Below are 16,360 nucleotides of genomic sequence, written 5' to 3'. Positions count from 1 at the left end.
TCCAGTGGATTATTTTTCTTGTCACCAAATCAGTGTCTGTAATTTGCTTTCTGTTCAGCAGATGTTGATGCAGTTCTTTTTCTTTCTGCCATGTTGGGGGTTGGTGATAGGATTGGTGCTCCAGTCACATTAAAAAAACTTACATTATTCCAGTGGGGTGCTGAGGTGTCACCCATTGCACTCGGGTCCCAATCCAGGTGGTGTGGTGGGTGTGCCAACGCAGTATCAGTGCATGCTTCCATGTCACCTTTCAAACAGTCTATGCAGTTTGCTGTACAAAAGACACAAACCCTGATAACTCGGCAGAGGTTGCAGGCAGACACAATTTTTTTTTGCTTTAGTAGCATGTATCACACATAAGCTTTCGATTAAGTCCAAGATCAAAGTTCTAGCCCCAGTTGTTCGGAAGTAATCATGAGACAGACAGACACAAGCATTATCATGTAAATGTATATAATGCAAAGTTCACTGACTGACTAACAAACTGTTTGCCGTTTAGTTGAAAAGCTGAATTTTGACAGGATGGGACATCGAGGGCAGTAGGTATCTGTTAAGAAAGGACATTTCGATATATCGATATTTAGGGGTAAACTCCCCCAAAAAGGAGAAAAACACTTCAAAATTTCAAAAATGTTTTGTCAGATTTGATTGAAATTCGGTAATTTTAAAGAAAACAGAAAGCCAGCCGACTCTGTCTGTCCATATGCTTTATGAGTGGGTTCTCCTTAGGGACTGTGTCCTTTATTCTGCTGAGTGACCTGACAGTGGACTGGCAAGTCAACCTTTTTTAGAGAACCAGGAGAGAAAAACACAAAAAGACACAAAACTGGAAAATCAAAAACACAAACCAAAGGAAAACATGAGACAGAAATTGAGATTGAAAGAACAAGCAAGAGGTGAAAACCAAAAGAAACACACAAGAAGACAGATGAGGAAGCGAACCCTGAGCCATCCTTCTATCCTGTTGTGTTCATTATAAACAGGTCATGACCTCTAAAGCCACACCCCTAGAAACAATGGGGGGGGGGGGGGGGGGGGGGCTAACAATGGGAACTCAAAATGGCGGCGATTAAGGACCTAAAATGGCATCCAAGACATTGCAAAAGCAAAACAGAGCATGTAAACCAGCAAAAATTACGAGCAACAAATGACAGAAACAGAATCATCAACCTCAAGAATGAGACAATACTATAAAATCAGCAATGCCACCAAATGATGACACTGTGCGTCTTGAAGAGGGGGTGAGAGGGGGTTCATTTATGATTGGTAGTTTTCATACATGTTTTATGTTTGATCCTCCATGAATCCTAGCTAGATTTACAGTTAGGTCCATAAATATTTGGACAGAGACCACTTTTTTCTCATTTTGGTTCTGTACATTACCACAATGAATTTTAAGTGAGACAACTCTGATGCAGTTGAAGTGCAGACTTTCAGCTTTAATTCAGTGGGGAGAACAAAACGATTACATAAAAATGTGAGGCAACTAAAGCATTTTTTGAACACAATCCCTTCATTTCAGGGGCTCAAAAGTAATTGGACAAATTAAATAACTGGAAATCAAATGTTCATTTCTAATACTTGGTTGAAAACCCTTTGCTGGCAATGACAGCCTGAAGTCTTGAACTCCTGGACATCACCAGATGTTGGGTTTCCTCCTTTTGAATGCTCTGCCAGGCCTTTACTGCAGCGGCTTTCAGTTGCTGTTTGTTTGTGGGCCTTTCTGTCAACAAGTGAAATGCCTGCTCAGTTGGGTTAAGATCAGGTGACTGACTTGGCCATTCAAGAATTTTCCACTTCTTTGTTTTAATAAACTCCTGGGTTGCTTTGGCTGTATGTTTTGGGTCATTGTCCATCTGTATCATGAATCAATTGGACTGCTGTATTTAACTGGATTTGAGCAGACAGTATGTCTCTGAACACCTCAGAATTCATTCGGCTGCTTCTGTCCTGTGTCACATCATCAATAAACACTAGTGTCCCAGTGCCACTGGCAGCCATGCACGCCCAAGCCATCACACTGCCTCCCTCTACCGTGTTTTACAGATGATGTGCTATGCTTTGGATAATGAGCTGTTCCACGCCTTCTCCATCCTTTTTTCTTGCCATCATTCTAGTAGAGGTTGATCTTGGTTTCATCTGTCCAAAGAATGTTTTTCCAGAACTGCGCTGGCTTTTTTAGATGTTCTTTAGCAAAGTCCAATCTAGCCTTTCTATTCTTGAGGCTTATGAGTGGCTTGCACCTTGCAGTGCACCCTCTGTATTTACTTTCATGCAGTCTTCTCTTTATGGTAGACTTGGATATCGATACGCCCGCCTACCCTCTGGAGAGTGTTGTTCACTTGCTTGGCTGTTGTGAAGGGATTTCTCTTCATCATGGAAATGATTCTGCGATCATCCACAACTGTTGTCTTCCATGGATGTCCAGGTGTTTTTGCGTTGCTGAGTTCACCAGTGCTTGCTTTCTTTCTCAGGATGGACCAAACTGTAGATTTTGCCACTTGTAATATTGGAGCAATTTCTCAGATGGGTTTTTTCTGTTTTCGTAGCTTAAGGATGGCTTCTTTCACCTGCATGGAGAGCTCCTTTGACTGCATGTTGTCTGTTCACAGCAAAATCTTCCACATGCAAGCACCACACCTCAAATCAACTCCAGGCCTTTTATCTGCTTAACTGATAAGGACATAACGACGGACTTGCCCACACCTGCCCATGAAATAGCCTTTGAGTCAATTGTCCAATTACTTTTGAGCCCCTGAAATGAAGAAGGGATTGTGTTCAAAAAATGCTTTAGTTGCCTCACATTTTTATGCAATCGTTTTGTTCACCCCACTGACTTAAAGCTGAAAGTCTGCACTTCAACTGCATCGGAGTTGTTTGATTTAAAATTCATTGTGGTAATGTACAGAACCAAAATGAGAAAAAAGTGGTCTCTGTCCAAATATTTATGGACCTAACTGTAGATAGATAGATAGATAGATAGATAGATAGATAGATAGATAGATAGATAGATAGATAGATAGATAGATAGATAGATAGATAGATAGATAGATAGATAGATAGATAGATAGATAGATAGCATACTGATAAAGAAACAATATTAAATTAAAGAGTGATAACAATGCAGGTATAACAGACAATAACTTTGAATAATGTTAACATTTAACCCCCCCCCGGTGGAATTGAAGAGTCACATAGTGTGGGGGAGGACCGATCTCCTCAGTCTGTCAGTGGAGCAGGACGGTGACAGCAGTCTGTCGCTGAAGCTGCTCTTCTGTCTGGAGATGATCCTGTTCAGTGGATGCAGTGGATCCTCCATGATTGACAGGAGTCTGCTCAGCGCCCGTCTCTCTGCCACGGATGTCAAACTGTCCAGCTCCGTGCCTACAATAGAGCCTGCCTTCCTCACCAGTTTGTCCAGGCGTGAGGCGTCCTTCCTCTTTATGCTGCCTCCCCAGCACACCACTGCATAGAAGAGGGCGCTCGCCACAACCGTCTGATAGAACATCTACAGCATCTTATTGCAGATGTTGAAGGACACCAGCGCGGGCATTTGTTCTCAGCGCTTGAAGTTGACCACTTGAATAGACGAGTCTCGGTGTGTAAAAATCCATGTCCGTAGTAAAAAGTAAAAAGTGTCCAGGCAACGAGTCCACATAAAAGAAAGTGGTAGGAGTGAACAGTGAAATAGAGAAAAAGGTAGAAAAATAAAGTCATACACGGAGCTGCTGGAATGGCTGCCACTCACGATGGCGCCTGAGTCACTAACACTAAGTACTATATAATAGATAGATAGATAGATAGATAGATAGATAGATAGATAGATAGATAGATAGATAGATAGATAGATAGATAGATAGATAGATAGATAGATAGATAGATAGATAGATAGATAGATAGATAGATAGATAGATAGATAGATAGATAAGCACTACCTGATGCAGGCCCAGACTAATGACAGCTTGTACAACATACACACACACAAACATTTTACAGCCACCATTTTGCACTTGAGAGTTCTGCTGACTTTATAAGTCAGGACTGCCTGCTTGTGCTCCTGACCCTTCTTTCTTTCTTTCTTTATTTCATTTATTTATTGACTATGTCCTTGATTTTCTATTCCTCTTTTTTCTTTTTTTTTAAGTTACTATGGTTATTTCTTAACAGTGACACTGATTTGTTTAAAGAAGGGGCAGGGCTGTAAAGGGGCGTGGTCAGCGCTCCCCCTTTGAGTGTTGCAGGTGAAAAGGAGGAGATGGTTAGTAACAGCACCCCCTCTCTTCCTGGTGTGGATTTGCTTACATCAAAAGATGTCCCCTAAGTTCACATGTGCCACAATAAATACACACTGTATAAACAATATAAATATACCCAGTTGTGAAGGAGAGTAAGACTTTGCTCCACCAGTGGTGGTTTGTAATGTGGGGTGCTAGAGCATCACACCCCCACCCCTAACATTTTAAAAGCTACTCAAATGAATTAGGTTATGTGAAATAATAAAGAAATCAATGTGCCTATTTGGGCGGCACGGTGGCGCAGTGGGTAGCGCTGCTGCCTCGCAGTTGGGAGACCTGGGGACCTGGGTTCGATTCCCGGGTCCTCCCTGCGTGGAGTTTGCATGTTCTCCCCGTGTCTGCGTGGATTTCCTCCGGGCGCTCCGGTTTCCTCCCACAATCCAAAGACATGCAGGTTAGGTGGTTTGGCGATTCTAAATTGGCCCTAGTGTGTGCTTGGTGTGTGGGTGTGTTTGTGTGTGTCCTGCGGTGGGTTGGCACCCTGCCCGGGATTGGTTCCCTGCCTTGTGCCCTGTGTTGGCTGGGATTGGCTCCAGCAGACCCCCGTGACCCTGTTTGGATTCAGCGGGTTGGAAAATGGATGGATGGATGGATGTGCCTATTTGCACAACATGTCTGGTGTCAGCACATGTCAATATCCTTTAAAAATTGATTCCGAATTGTATTTGTTTAATTTCTGTGTGGATTTAAAAAAAAAAAATCAATCTTGTGTGAATATCTATACTTCCGGAGTGAAAGACGTCCATATAAGTCCTTGATCTTTTGGCAAGCAGGTGACCTGAGGCTGCCCTTTAATTGGTTGCTTTCAGATTTTTCCAGGGACACAGCTCTGTGTGCTACAGACACTCCCACATGTATTGTCAGCTAATTAGTATTGTTTTAGTTTTTTTTAATCTAATGTCATTGGACAATCATCAATGCAGTACAGTATGTCATGTTGACATCCATGGTTTACAGTTCACACCCGACTTTAATGTTATGTGACTACAGATGAGTGAGCGCAACTTTACAGAGATGGCAACTTCAAGTGGAACTTCAGAAATTAAAGAAAATCCTTCATAAATCATTCACTTGAAGAAAAAAGAAGATAAAGGAGCTTGGACCAGACTGGCCTGGCTTATGATTTCAAGGATGAGTTTATACACAGACTTTTTCTCACTTTTGTTATAACAAACAGAGTTGGCTAACTGGGTATGACGTAAGTAAAGCGTTTTATTTCCTTTTCCTGTTTCCTTTTTCAAAGTATTGGTATTGGAACATTGTGGACAATGACGGGGGCATGAGATCTAAAACATCTTTCTGAAAAATGCAAGTGGCATGAAAGAAGCCGCAGTCATCTAGACAAGAGCTAAAATTTTTTGTCAGGCCCAGTATTGCTGAACAGCTACATGAAGGTTACAGGATTGGCATCAGAAGGCACAATGAACAGGTGACCCAAAATCAACACATCCTGTCCAGAGTAATAGATGAGACATATCAGTGTTTGTGCTTAGTAGAATAGTGGTGTGTCTTGGGATGATTGTGGTTACAAAAAGTGTGCCATTACAGAAAAAAAGGTTGGGAAACACTGCAGACAGCAGTATGAGGCGGGCTTAGGGAGATGACTCCATTTAATCAGAAAGTAACTGAGAAAATTTCAGGCTGGAAGTAAAGAAGAGCAACATTTATATTCAAGGAAATATGGGTATCCTGATCATAAAGGCAGAAGAAGATTTAGGTTGGACTTGTCCTGTGGGTGTAGTACAAGACAGGCTGGTGGGCCAAGTTATGTTTTAAGATGTGGGTGTCTTGTGGATCTTACAATATGAATTAGTGCCTGGATGAGGTAGACCTGGCAAACTTGCATAGGACTGGGCAAACTGGCAGCAAATGTAGAATAGAATTAGGATGTGAATGGCTCTGTGGGTGTGCAAAATGATAAACTGGGAAGCAACACTTGAGAAAAATTCAGAGGTCTAATGATTGTATAATGTGGATTTATGGAATACAGTGGGAATGGCCAAGGACTGGGCACTCAATGAGCAGAGGCAGAATAAGAATTGGATTGGACTTATGCTATGCATGTGTTACAGGACAGACAAGAGTCAATGTTATTGGAAGATTACAGAAGTAGGGGAGCTGACATTATGGTGTGGGTTTTGGTAGAATGGGGCACTGGGCAAGGTGGCAGAGGACCGGGCAATTTCGAGTCAGGTGTAGTATAACATTTGGGTGGCAGGTGCACCTGATTCTTTCCACATCTGTAGGGCAAGTTATGGGAAGAATAAGGGGGCTGTGGATGCCACGGACTGAAGTTTTGGAGCATAGTAGAACTGGGAAAGCTGGCATCAGATTGGGCAGCATAGTGGAAAGGGTACAATACATTTTAGCCTGGTTTTGTCCCAAGGGTCTGGTGCTGAACATGCCAAGATGTGTGTTGACACAATGATGAGGACCATGAGAGCATGTGGAATGACCAGATGGATGGAAAGATACGATAGGAAATATTATGCTAAACAGATGTGAAAGTTACTATATGATAGATAGATAGATAGATAGATAGATAGATAGATAGATAGATAGATAGATAGATAGATAGATAGATAGAATGAAAGGCACTATATAATAGATAGATAGATAGATAGATAGATAGATAGATAGATAGATAGAAAATACACTATATAATAGATAGATAGATAGATAGATAAACAGATAGAAAAGGTACTATATAATAGATAGATAGATAGATAGATAGATAGATAGATAGATAGATAGATAGATAGAAAAGGCACTATATAATAGATAATAATAATAATACTAATACATTTTATTTATATAGCGCCTTTCCCATGCTCAAGGCACTTAGATAGATAGATAGATAGATAGATAGATAGATAGATAGATAGATAGATAGATAGATAGAAAAGGCACTATATAATAGATAGATAGATATAGATAGATAGAAAAGGCACTATATAATAGACAGACAGACAGACAGACAGATAGATAGATAGATAGATAGATAGATAGATAGATAGATAGATAGATAGATAGATAGATAGATAGATAGATAGATGCACAGTTGCAGCTCAGTGCGAGTCTAACATTCCAAGAGACAGGATCTCAGGAGAGTTCTTGTGCGAATCAAGTAAACTTCTTCACTACAATGTGCCAGTTCACATGTCACGTCAATCACAGGCTGCCATCCAAGAAGGTGGGTTCCAGCAGCTGAACCATCCACCCTACAAGTCCTGGCTTGGCTCCCCCAGATTATTTCCTGTTCTGATTTTTTAAAGAAATCTCTCTGTGGACAGCGGTTTTCAAGTGATGAAGACGGTCAAGGCAGCTGTGACATCCTGGTTTAAAGGCCAAACGGAAGATTTTTTTTTTTCAAAAGGGTTAAAGTCATTGCAGGAAAGGTGGATGAAGGGTATCAGGGGACTATATTGAAAAATAAAACAAATTTTTTTTCAAAACTCTTTTTTTTCCTACTGAGACAGGTAAATTATTAAATGCCCCTCGTAGATAGAAATATGTGAAAGGCACTATATAATAGATAAGTGCAGCTTCAGTTCGACTCCCCAAAAGCTGCAGCCCCATCCAAATTTATTTCACCAGCTGCCACTGGGTGCCACTCAGAACTCTGAAGAGAAGCCCCACCAGACCACTAGATGGGGTCCAAGGCTTTATATTGTTACCACATAAGTGATATCTGCCCTGCTTTGGGTGACTAAATGGCTTCTGCTTTCTCTGAATGGCTGCTAGCCCTTTTGCCCCGAGAACTGTCCATCATCGTGCCATTCCTTTCTCTGTCTCTCTCTTCTCTTTCTCAGTTTCAATGAGTAATGCCGTCTGCCAGCTTCTATGCTTGTATGCCTGTAGCACCTAATCAGGCACTATGTGATGCCAGCAGTGGACTTGGGCTCTGCCATGCTGTGAGGCTGACACAAAGGCATTGCGCTCATTTGCCCTCTTGAACAAGTTTCGCTCGACCTTTTTGCCTGCTCTTGACACTTTTGCCCGATTCTTTACTGGCTTTTTGTGTGCCTGTCTTGGGTTAGGTATATTTAAACCACATGGCCCGTCTCTGTTTTCTCGGCAGCCGTAATGAACCTGTAACGCTGTCTGCTTCAGTGTTCAGTTCGACATCACTATATAAAATGTCAATTTGCCCATCGCTTACTACTTTCGTTGCCCCAATAACAGGCGTGCTGTGCCATGCTGGTGTCGGTCGCGCTCACGAGCGTTGCATCTCTTTATTCTTTGTCACTGTCCTTACTGACACGTGTCACCGTTAAAAACGTCCCAGCTGCGAACTTTAGGGATTGGGCGGATGAGGAGCGCAAGCGCCGAAGGGCGGTCGGCCTGCACAGTCTCCCCGAGAGCGCGTGCACCTTTTGCCCAGGTGCGCCGCCCGCCCTGCGCGTGCCCCTATTTGTTGTTGTTTTTCGCCGAGTGCGTGCGTGTGTGCGTGCCTGCCTGCCTGCGTGACGTCATTCGACGCAAGAAGAGGCGGGAGCCGACTGACGGAGAGTATTGCTCGCTCACAGTGTCACACGAGCGGCCCGCTGTACTCGTTCTGTTTTGCGGCTTGACAGCTCCAGGGAGGCCGCGTTTGCATTTCATCTGGTCTATACACCCGTTGGCTCGGGTAGCCCGTGCTTCCCGTTTCACCTCGCAGTCGTTTGGGCAGCTTGTGGCCAGTACTTTTTTTTTATCAGTCTGAGCGCTGCATCCGCGGCCCCGCTCGCCGGCCCGCGACACCTCCTTCCTCTAACGCCGCTTCTGGGTCTGCGGGAGCACGGAGAGGAAGCGAGAGTCGCTTCTTCACTTTCATCGTAAAGGCGAGAGGGAAGGAGCGAGCGTGCGAGCGAGCCAGGTATGGCAGAGGAAACGTTAACAAGAAGTCAAGAGCCAAAGCAGATCAAGCCAAAAGCAGAAAGTGAGGAGAGAGCGTTTTCCGCATTTGGAGTATAACCAGCGGCGGCACAGGAGCCACTCCGCTTCGGCACTTCAAGACACTTCCACTCGTGTTTTTTTCCACCCTCTTCGGGTTCTCGGTCAAGATATTTTGTTTTTAACTATGGGATTTTGAAAGTGAATGTTGGCCTGATATCTTGCAACTCTGGATACGAGGCAGTCCATAAAGGGAGTCCCGCTCGTCGCAGTTTCACTTCGGGGCTGCTCAAGCCCAGTCGATCCGGTGGATAGGCACGCACGGACCCCGCATCCAGCTTGATGGGTGCGAAACAGAGCAGCCCTTCCAGCAACGGCCGGACCAGGGCATATTCGGGCTCGGACCTGCCATCCAGCACCTCCACGGGAGGTGGTAGCACCAGTAGGATTGCTCCGGGAGCGGTGAGGTTTTCACATTATGGCCCGTCTACACAGGGAGCCTCGGGGAGCAACGCCACCGCAGCCGCCCCCGCGCCACCGCTCGGCCCAAGGACCAGGTCGATGGGAGGCGCGGGATCGGGGCCAGGCAGTAGAGCGCAGGGACTCAACCAGTCAGCCCTCAATATCCCAAACAGCGGTGGCACCTACAGCCCACAGGACTCCGGGAACAGCACTCCCGAAGACCGGCCGGGGGCAGGGCATAGGCTGCTGATCGGCTCTTTACCGGCTCACCTCTCGCCTCATCTCTTTGGAGGTAAGCAGCAAACGCCGTGCGTGTCACTCGTTGGCTCGGTTGTTCTCTTGTGGCCGGGTGCGTACTGCACTCTCGTGCTTCGTTTTCTTGTGCATCACGCGAGCTCTGATGATAAAGGGAAAGGCGTGTGTTTAACGAGCGATTGGGGCTTTGTACATGAACTCCCAGACGACAGCTGCCAAGGAGCAAGGGCACGCTCTGTCTTTTCAAGTTTATTAGTTTGCGAGTGTGTGTTTGACAGAGTCAGGCGGATTTACTTCGATTGAAATGGTTTTAAAGTTGCGAAGGACGATTTAGCTTAAACTCGCACCAGTTTACAAAATAGCCCCTTCTGTCGACTCTTTTTAGACCGTGGAAAACGACAAACAAAGAACGTCAATTTCTCTAAAAGATCATGAGACCAGGAAACGACACGCTGCCAGAGATCAGGCAAGAACGATTCAGCGCAAGTGACAGATGTTGGTATCTTCGCGATCTTGAGGTGGAGAAGAGGAGAGCATGTCCGCTCAGTCCAGAGAGTAGCAGCGTCTCCCGAGAAAGCTCCATCTGGGCAGGTGTCTGCTAAGCCAACACGTTCACGTACACCGTTACGTCAGATGAGCACCCCCGACCAAATCAAAAAAGAGGCTAGACTTGTAATGGTCGGGCTTGAAGGCGCAACATATGTTTAGACTAGGAGTATGACACGTCTGATGTTTTTAAATCGACCAGGAGCTGCTTAACTGATACCAACACACCCATCGCCATTGACAAATTGAGACTTCTCTTCTCCTTTTTGTTTGCCTTGAGATCTTTGCACAGATGTAGGTTTATGCATAATTCAAAAGAGAATGCTTCCAGTTATTTTAATCCCAACAAGAGCATTACAAGGGAAAAACTGCTATACAGCTTTGTCTGTCAAGTTTTAATTCTATCAGTCCAACATTAAAAAGTGAAGATCAAGGCATTGTAGGTTTCCTTTCTATAACTGACTGGGAGCAGACTTATTGCAGAAATTTGGAACTCTTAATTTGTAATTTGTTTTGTATTCATAAGAATTGCTTGTGAGTGCTTTGAAATCACTCAAGTTTTGCTGTTGTGGTGTGCCTCCTGATTCAACCAGTATGAGGAAAAAACCCCATATATGATATACCGTTTGACTCGTCCTGATGTTTAATTGCGAAAGATGTTGAGCTTTTTTGGCCCTCTAGATCCAAAAGAATCCTTATTTTTAGGACCATATTTTGTGCAGGAAATTACACCTTATGATAAAGAGTAAACCAATAAACCTCTCCATCAGAAATGACCAGAAGGACTTGAAAATTGTGCAGGACACATCAACCAATTCCAGGGACTCACTCCAGGTGGGATATGAGATGTCAAAATTACTCCTTTTCACAAAACTTGGAAAACATGGAGATTGGTAATATAGCCAAGTGGCATGTTGTTTTTGCCTGGCAGTCTATCTCATGGAATAACCTTCATTCTGCAAAAACAAAACACAAAAGACTGACTTTTTTGAGAAAGCTGTTTCATTTTGCCTCATTTTTTTGAGTCTAGAATTGAACTTTAGGAATGACAGCACCATGCAACCTGTGTGAACAAAATGTACTGGTTTCAGGGGTGCTTATGCAATTACAAAGGTTTCTCTAATAATTAACCATTTAGCATTTAAACGTGACTTAAAACTTAAAGGGGATTTACCATTAGGACGCTGAAGGAGTGGCTACTGAAAATAGGGCTTTGCAGTCATATGGGCATAATAATTTAACATGGATTATTTTGAACAGTAATTGGAATTGGCAATACTAGAAATGTCCTGGCTGTATTTTTAAATCCATTTAGTGTTATCTTGATTTTAAAAGATGCATCTGTTTCTATCAAAAACAGGAAAATTTCTGTGTGTCTCCAGAGTTCTGACCGGCATTGTACAATGTTTATAGAAATCCATCATATCCTTTTGAAATGGTGACTTCTTTTATCTTGCAACTTGACTTCTAAACCCATTAAAATCATTTCCCAACATTTTGTCTTAAAGCGTTCCACACAAAGAAACAAAAGGCAACAGGTATGAAAATCTAATAATGGGGTTATAAAAGTGATCAGTCCTCTGATTGAATACTTTGTAGACCCACCTTTTGCTTTAATGACTGCCATCAGTTTGTTTGGATATGCATGTCAGGTCCACTCGGGGGTAAACGTTAACATTATACAAAGTTATTGTCTGTCATACCTGCATTTTTATCACTCTTTAATTTAATATTGTTTTTTATCAATATGCTGCTGCTGGATTATGTGAATTTCCCCTTGGGATTAATAAAGTGTCTGTCTGTCTGTCTGTACCAGCTCTGCACACCTGAGATGGGGAATGTTTTCCCATTCTTCCTTGCAGAATTGTTCAGATTTTGTGGTAAACAGCGATGGACAACTTTATCATGTTCATTCACAGATTTGTTATGGAATTTAAGTCGGGGCTCTGAATTTGCCACTCAGGGGTGTTCACCATCTATCCTTAAGCCAGTGCTTTGTTTTATTGGAGGGTTGATTAGCATTGTTGTTATGCTGGAAGGTCTGACCTTCTTCAGCCTTGTCTGCACAGGACCAGAGTTATTCTCAAATTTGGATGTAACTTCGGTAAATCAGGAAGGATAGTCGCTTTGAAAACCCACACAAATCGCTCCAGAAACTCCTTTCTTCCTAGTGCCATACGACCTTTCAATAAGAAATATTGGAGATAATGATTAAGGTTTTGATATATATCCTGTAACCTTTTTTTTTTTATTATTATTTTTTTGGTGTAAATATGTATTCTGTAACTGCCTTACCTTAACCATTCTTGTTTCTATTTGTCCGTTTTATTTCATTCTGTCTGTTATTAGATGCAACTGAGAAGGCAAATGTTTTCTTGCGTAATCATGACTAAATAATAAAACCTTGAACTTGCAGTCCCCACTGAATAGAAAGACCCCACTCAAGATAATGTTGCCATCGCCATGCTTTACAGTAGTTGTGGTGTGTATTTTGGTGTGGTGTTCTGTTTTTGGACTTCTGTTCAGCAGGTTCACTCTTGGTCTCATCCGACTGTAAAACCTTTTTGCCAGATGGCGTCAGAACCTTCCAAGTGTTTTTTGCAAGAGCAAATGAGACTCTGTGAGAAGAGACTTTCTTCTTGTTACCCTGCCGTAAGGCCAGCTTTGTGTAAAGCCTGGGATTTGGTTGTCGCAGGCACAGGTTGACCTATCTTGGCCATGAACACTTACAAGTTCTTCAGAGTTGCCTTTGGCCTCTTGGTGGCATCCTTAATTGATATCCTCCTGGCTTGCTCATCCATTTTGGAGGAATGGCCTGATCTATAGTAGTTAAGTTGGTGGTGGCGATGCCATATGTCTTTAACTTTTAAAGTTCTGAGTGGTATTTGGAGGGATAGTTAAAGCCATAGAAATATTTTTCTCTTCTTCTCCTGACTATTGCTTTTCCACAGTTTTATTCTGGTGCCCGTTTGAAAGCAACTTTCAGATTAGGGGGGAATTCTCTGTGTTGCCATGCACTACTAGCAGTGGGGTCCTCGAGGAACAGCCAGATTTGTTCTGGAGCAGTCAAGACCACGGCAGCTGATGTCAGCTGGGGGCCAATGAGACTGGTGTGTGGCCTTAATGGTGATTGGCTGTACTTGAGCAAGTTGATAATGGTCACTGTTGGGGGGGCTTATCACTTATCCAAAGCAGGTATTTCACTGTTTAATAATTATTCAGGATTTTTTAAAATGTTGTTTTCCCTTGATTTTGAGGGTTATAGTGTGTAAATACAGCTATACAGTTATTTTTTATTTTCATTTCCAAGGTTAAATAGGATAAAAGGTACGGATTTTGTCGGGTTGTCATGGTTTTCTGTAGTCACTGGCCATTAACTCACATGGTTCCCAGTTCAGTTCAGTTCCCTTCTTTGTGACTCTTACCAAGTGACTTTGACCTGCCTGTGTTCCAAGTGTAAAGGATACCTTGAAACAGCTGCCGTGTATCCTGATGTTGCAAGTTGCCTTGAATAAAGGGGTCTGTCAAATAAACAGCAACATTGTGTAAGGGAGAAAGAAAGAAAGAAAGAAAGGTAAAGCTTATTCCAAAAAAGAAAAAGTAAGCCAGTTTTTCATTATGGAACAAGCTTTACCATCCATTATCCAACCTGCTATATCCTAACTACAGGGTCACAGGGATCTGCTGGAGCCAACCCAGCCAATACAGGGCGCAAGGCAGGAAACAAACCCCGGGCAGGGTGCCAGCCCACCGCAGGACACACACAAACACACACACACACACACCAAGCGCACACTAGGGACAATTTTAGGATCACCAATGCACCTAACCTGCATGTCTTTGGACTGTGGGAGGAAACCCACGCAGACATGGGGAGAACATGCAAACTCCACGCAGGGAGGACCCAGGAAGCGAACTCGGGTCTCCTTACTGCGAGGCAGCAGCGCTACCACTGTGCCACCGTCCTGGAACAAGCTTTACCTTTTTAATAATATATAGTTAAAGTAGAATACATGCAAACATAGATTTCTCTATCTATATCCCTATGCATCAAGGTATTGATAGAGATAATGCTAAGTAAATAAATAAAATAGACACACACACTCTACAGTACCGTATAATACACAGTACAGTATGTCCACGGTTATTAGCAACCTTGGTAAAAATGTGTAATAAAGGTTATATTTAATAAATAAATAAACTTGGGCGGCACGGTGGCGCAGTGGGTAGCGCTGCTGCCTCGCAGTTGGGAGATCTGGGGACCTGGGTTCGCTTCCCGGGTCCTCCCTGCGTTGAGTTTGCATGTTCTCCCCGTGTCTGCGTGGGTTTCCTCCGGGTGCTCCGGTTTCCTCCAACAGTCCAAAGACATGCAGGTTAGGTGGATTGGCGATTCTAAATTGGCCCTAGTGTGTGCTTGGTGTGTTTGTGTGTGTCCTGCGGTGGGTTGGCACCCTGCCCGGGATTGGTTCCTGCCTTGTGCCCTGTGTTGGCTGGGATTGGCTCCAGCAGACCCCCGTGACCCTTTTCTCACTACTCAAAGTGCTTCCCTGCAGGGGTGACCCTGGACAATAACCATTGATCTCCTTACTGCTAGGCAGCAGTGCTACTACTGGTATTACATGCAGGGGTGCGATAAATGTATTTCAAATAAAGTTTTTATTTCTCTTATTTTTTTCAGTGCATGTTTACAGTAATTCACCAAAAGGTGATTCTTTTTTTCCCCTTCGGCCCATTTTACTCGCTCTTACCAGGGTTGGCAGTGATTTTGAAGATAACTATATACTGTATGCGCTTATATCTATGTATCTGTCTATAGCTAGTATTATTTTCTATCAAACTATAGACCCAAGTTGTTGTTTCACCTAGCACATATGCTGTTTAAATGTTACAATAAGTAGAGTAGAGAAAATGTTTGGTGGTTACAGCAGCTTTGATGCTTGAAAGTTTTTTGTTTGTTTGGATATCACAATGTAAACTTATCCTGTTTGCTCTGTAAAGCAGTTTTTGATTGTGCTCCAGAAACTGTGTACAACAAACATTGGCTGCTCCATTATTTTAGATTGATTAATTTCCCCCTAGAGACAAATAAAGTAGTATCTGTCTATCTAATTGTGTTGACAGCTCTAGTGCTTATTTGTAAGTCTCCCTGAAATGAAAAGTAAAGCATTGGTTACTTTTCTCTTGCCCATTCAGAGATGGGTATCTAAAAGTTAGTGTTGAATGTCATACTAGGGCTGGGCAATACAGCAAAAAAAAAAAAAAAAGTTTTTTTACTTTTTTTTTTTTGGACAATTTACACTTTATTTAAATATTTTAAAATATAAATCTTCAGGGAAGAAAAATAGATAAAAACTGAGAAGACTGTCTACATTTTTGCAAACAGGAAATACAACTCTATCCTTCATAGAAATTCAAAAAACATATTTACTGTCAATGAGGAAAGATACACAATAAGAACTTCTTTCTGTGCAGATATTTCTGTACATTTTGTTTTGGTTTTTTTTTCTAATTTGTTTTTACATTTGCAGCCCTTGTGGCCCCAACATTTAAGGGCAGTCTTTCTAAAAAATGTGCAGTTTTCTTTTTGCCTTCTACTCCTACCACAGTCAGTTTTGTGGGTGTTTCTCCCCTCCATAAAGTTTACCTTGTGGGTCATACCTGCCAGCTTCTTCCCTCCATTAGAACTACAGCTCTCCAGAGTGATCTGCATGTTAAAGGAGTCATTTCCTCCAAGTGTGCCCTGATAGCCCTCCACCCGCCTGGTACAGCCAGTCTGCTCGTTCTTCTTCCCACTGTAGCTTAGTCTCAACACTGCAGGTTAAGAATTCATGATTGTTCTGCTGACCTCCGGACAAGGGACGCCGTCTTCCTAGTGTAACTATGCTGTCTAGCGGGATAATAAATAGGGAGAGCGCTTTGTGCAGTAC

General features: G+C 42.9%; 1 protein-coding gene across 2 annotated transcripts in view; it reads left to right on the top strand.

The window, feature by feature from the left end:
• The first annotated feature begins 8,725 nt into the window (after positions 1 to 8,725).
• Positions 8,726 to 16,360, top strand: part of LOC114663926 (E3 ubiquitin-protein ligase znrf2-like) — a 197,439-nt gene continuing 189,804 nt past the window's right edge. The window contains exon 1 of one of the 2 annotated variants that reach the window (XM_028817878.2): positions 8,726 to 9,924. In XM_028817878.2, coding sequence (XP_028673711.1) covers positions 9,513 to 9,924 — 412 coding nt within the window. In that variant the 5' untranslated portion in view covers positions 8,726 to 9,512. The remainder of the gene's footprint in view (positions 9,925 to 16,360) is intronic. The other variant, XM_051935683.1, reaches the window with a different exon arrangement.

The sequence above is a fragment of the Erpetoichthys calabaricus genome, chromosome 13 (genome assembly GCF_900747795.2).
Source record: "Erpetoichthys calabaricus chromosome 13, fErpCal1.3, whole genome shotgun sequence".
In the NCBI taxonomy this organism is placed as follows: domain Eukaryota; kingdom Metazoa; phylum Chordata; class Cladistia; order Polypteriformes; family Polypteridae; genus Erpetoichthys; species Erpetoichthys calabaricus.
The sequence above is the reverse complement of the archived record's forward strand: the minus strand, read 5'-3'. Positions and strand labels throughout refer to the sequence as shown.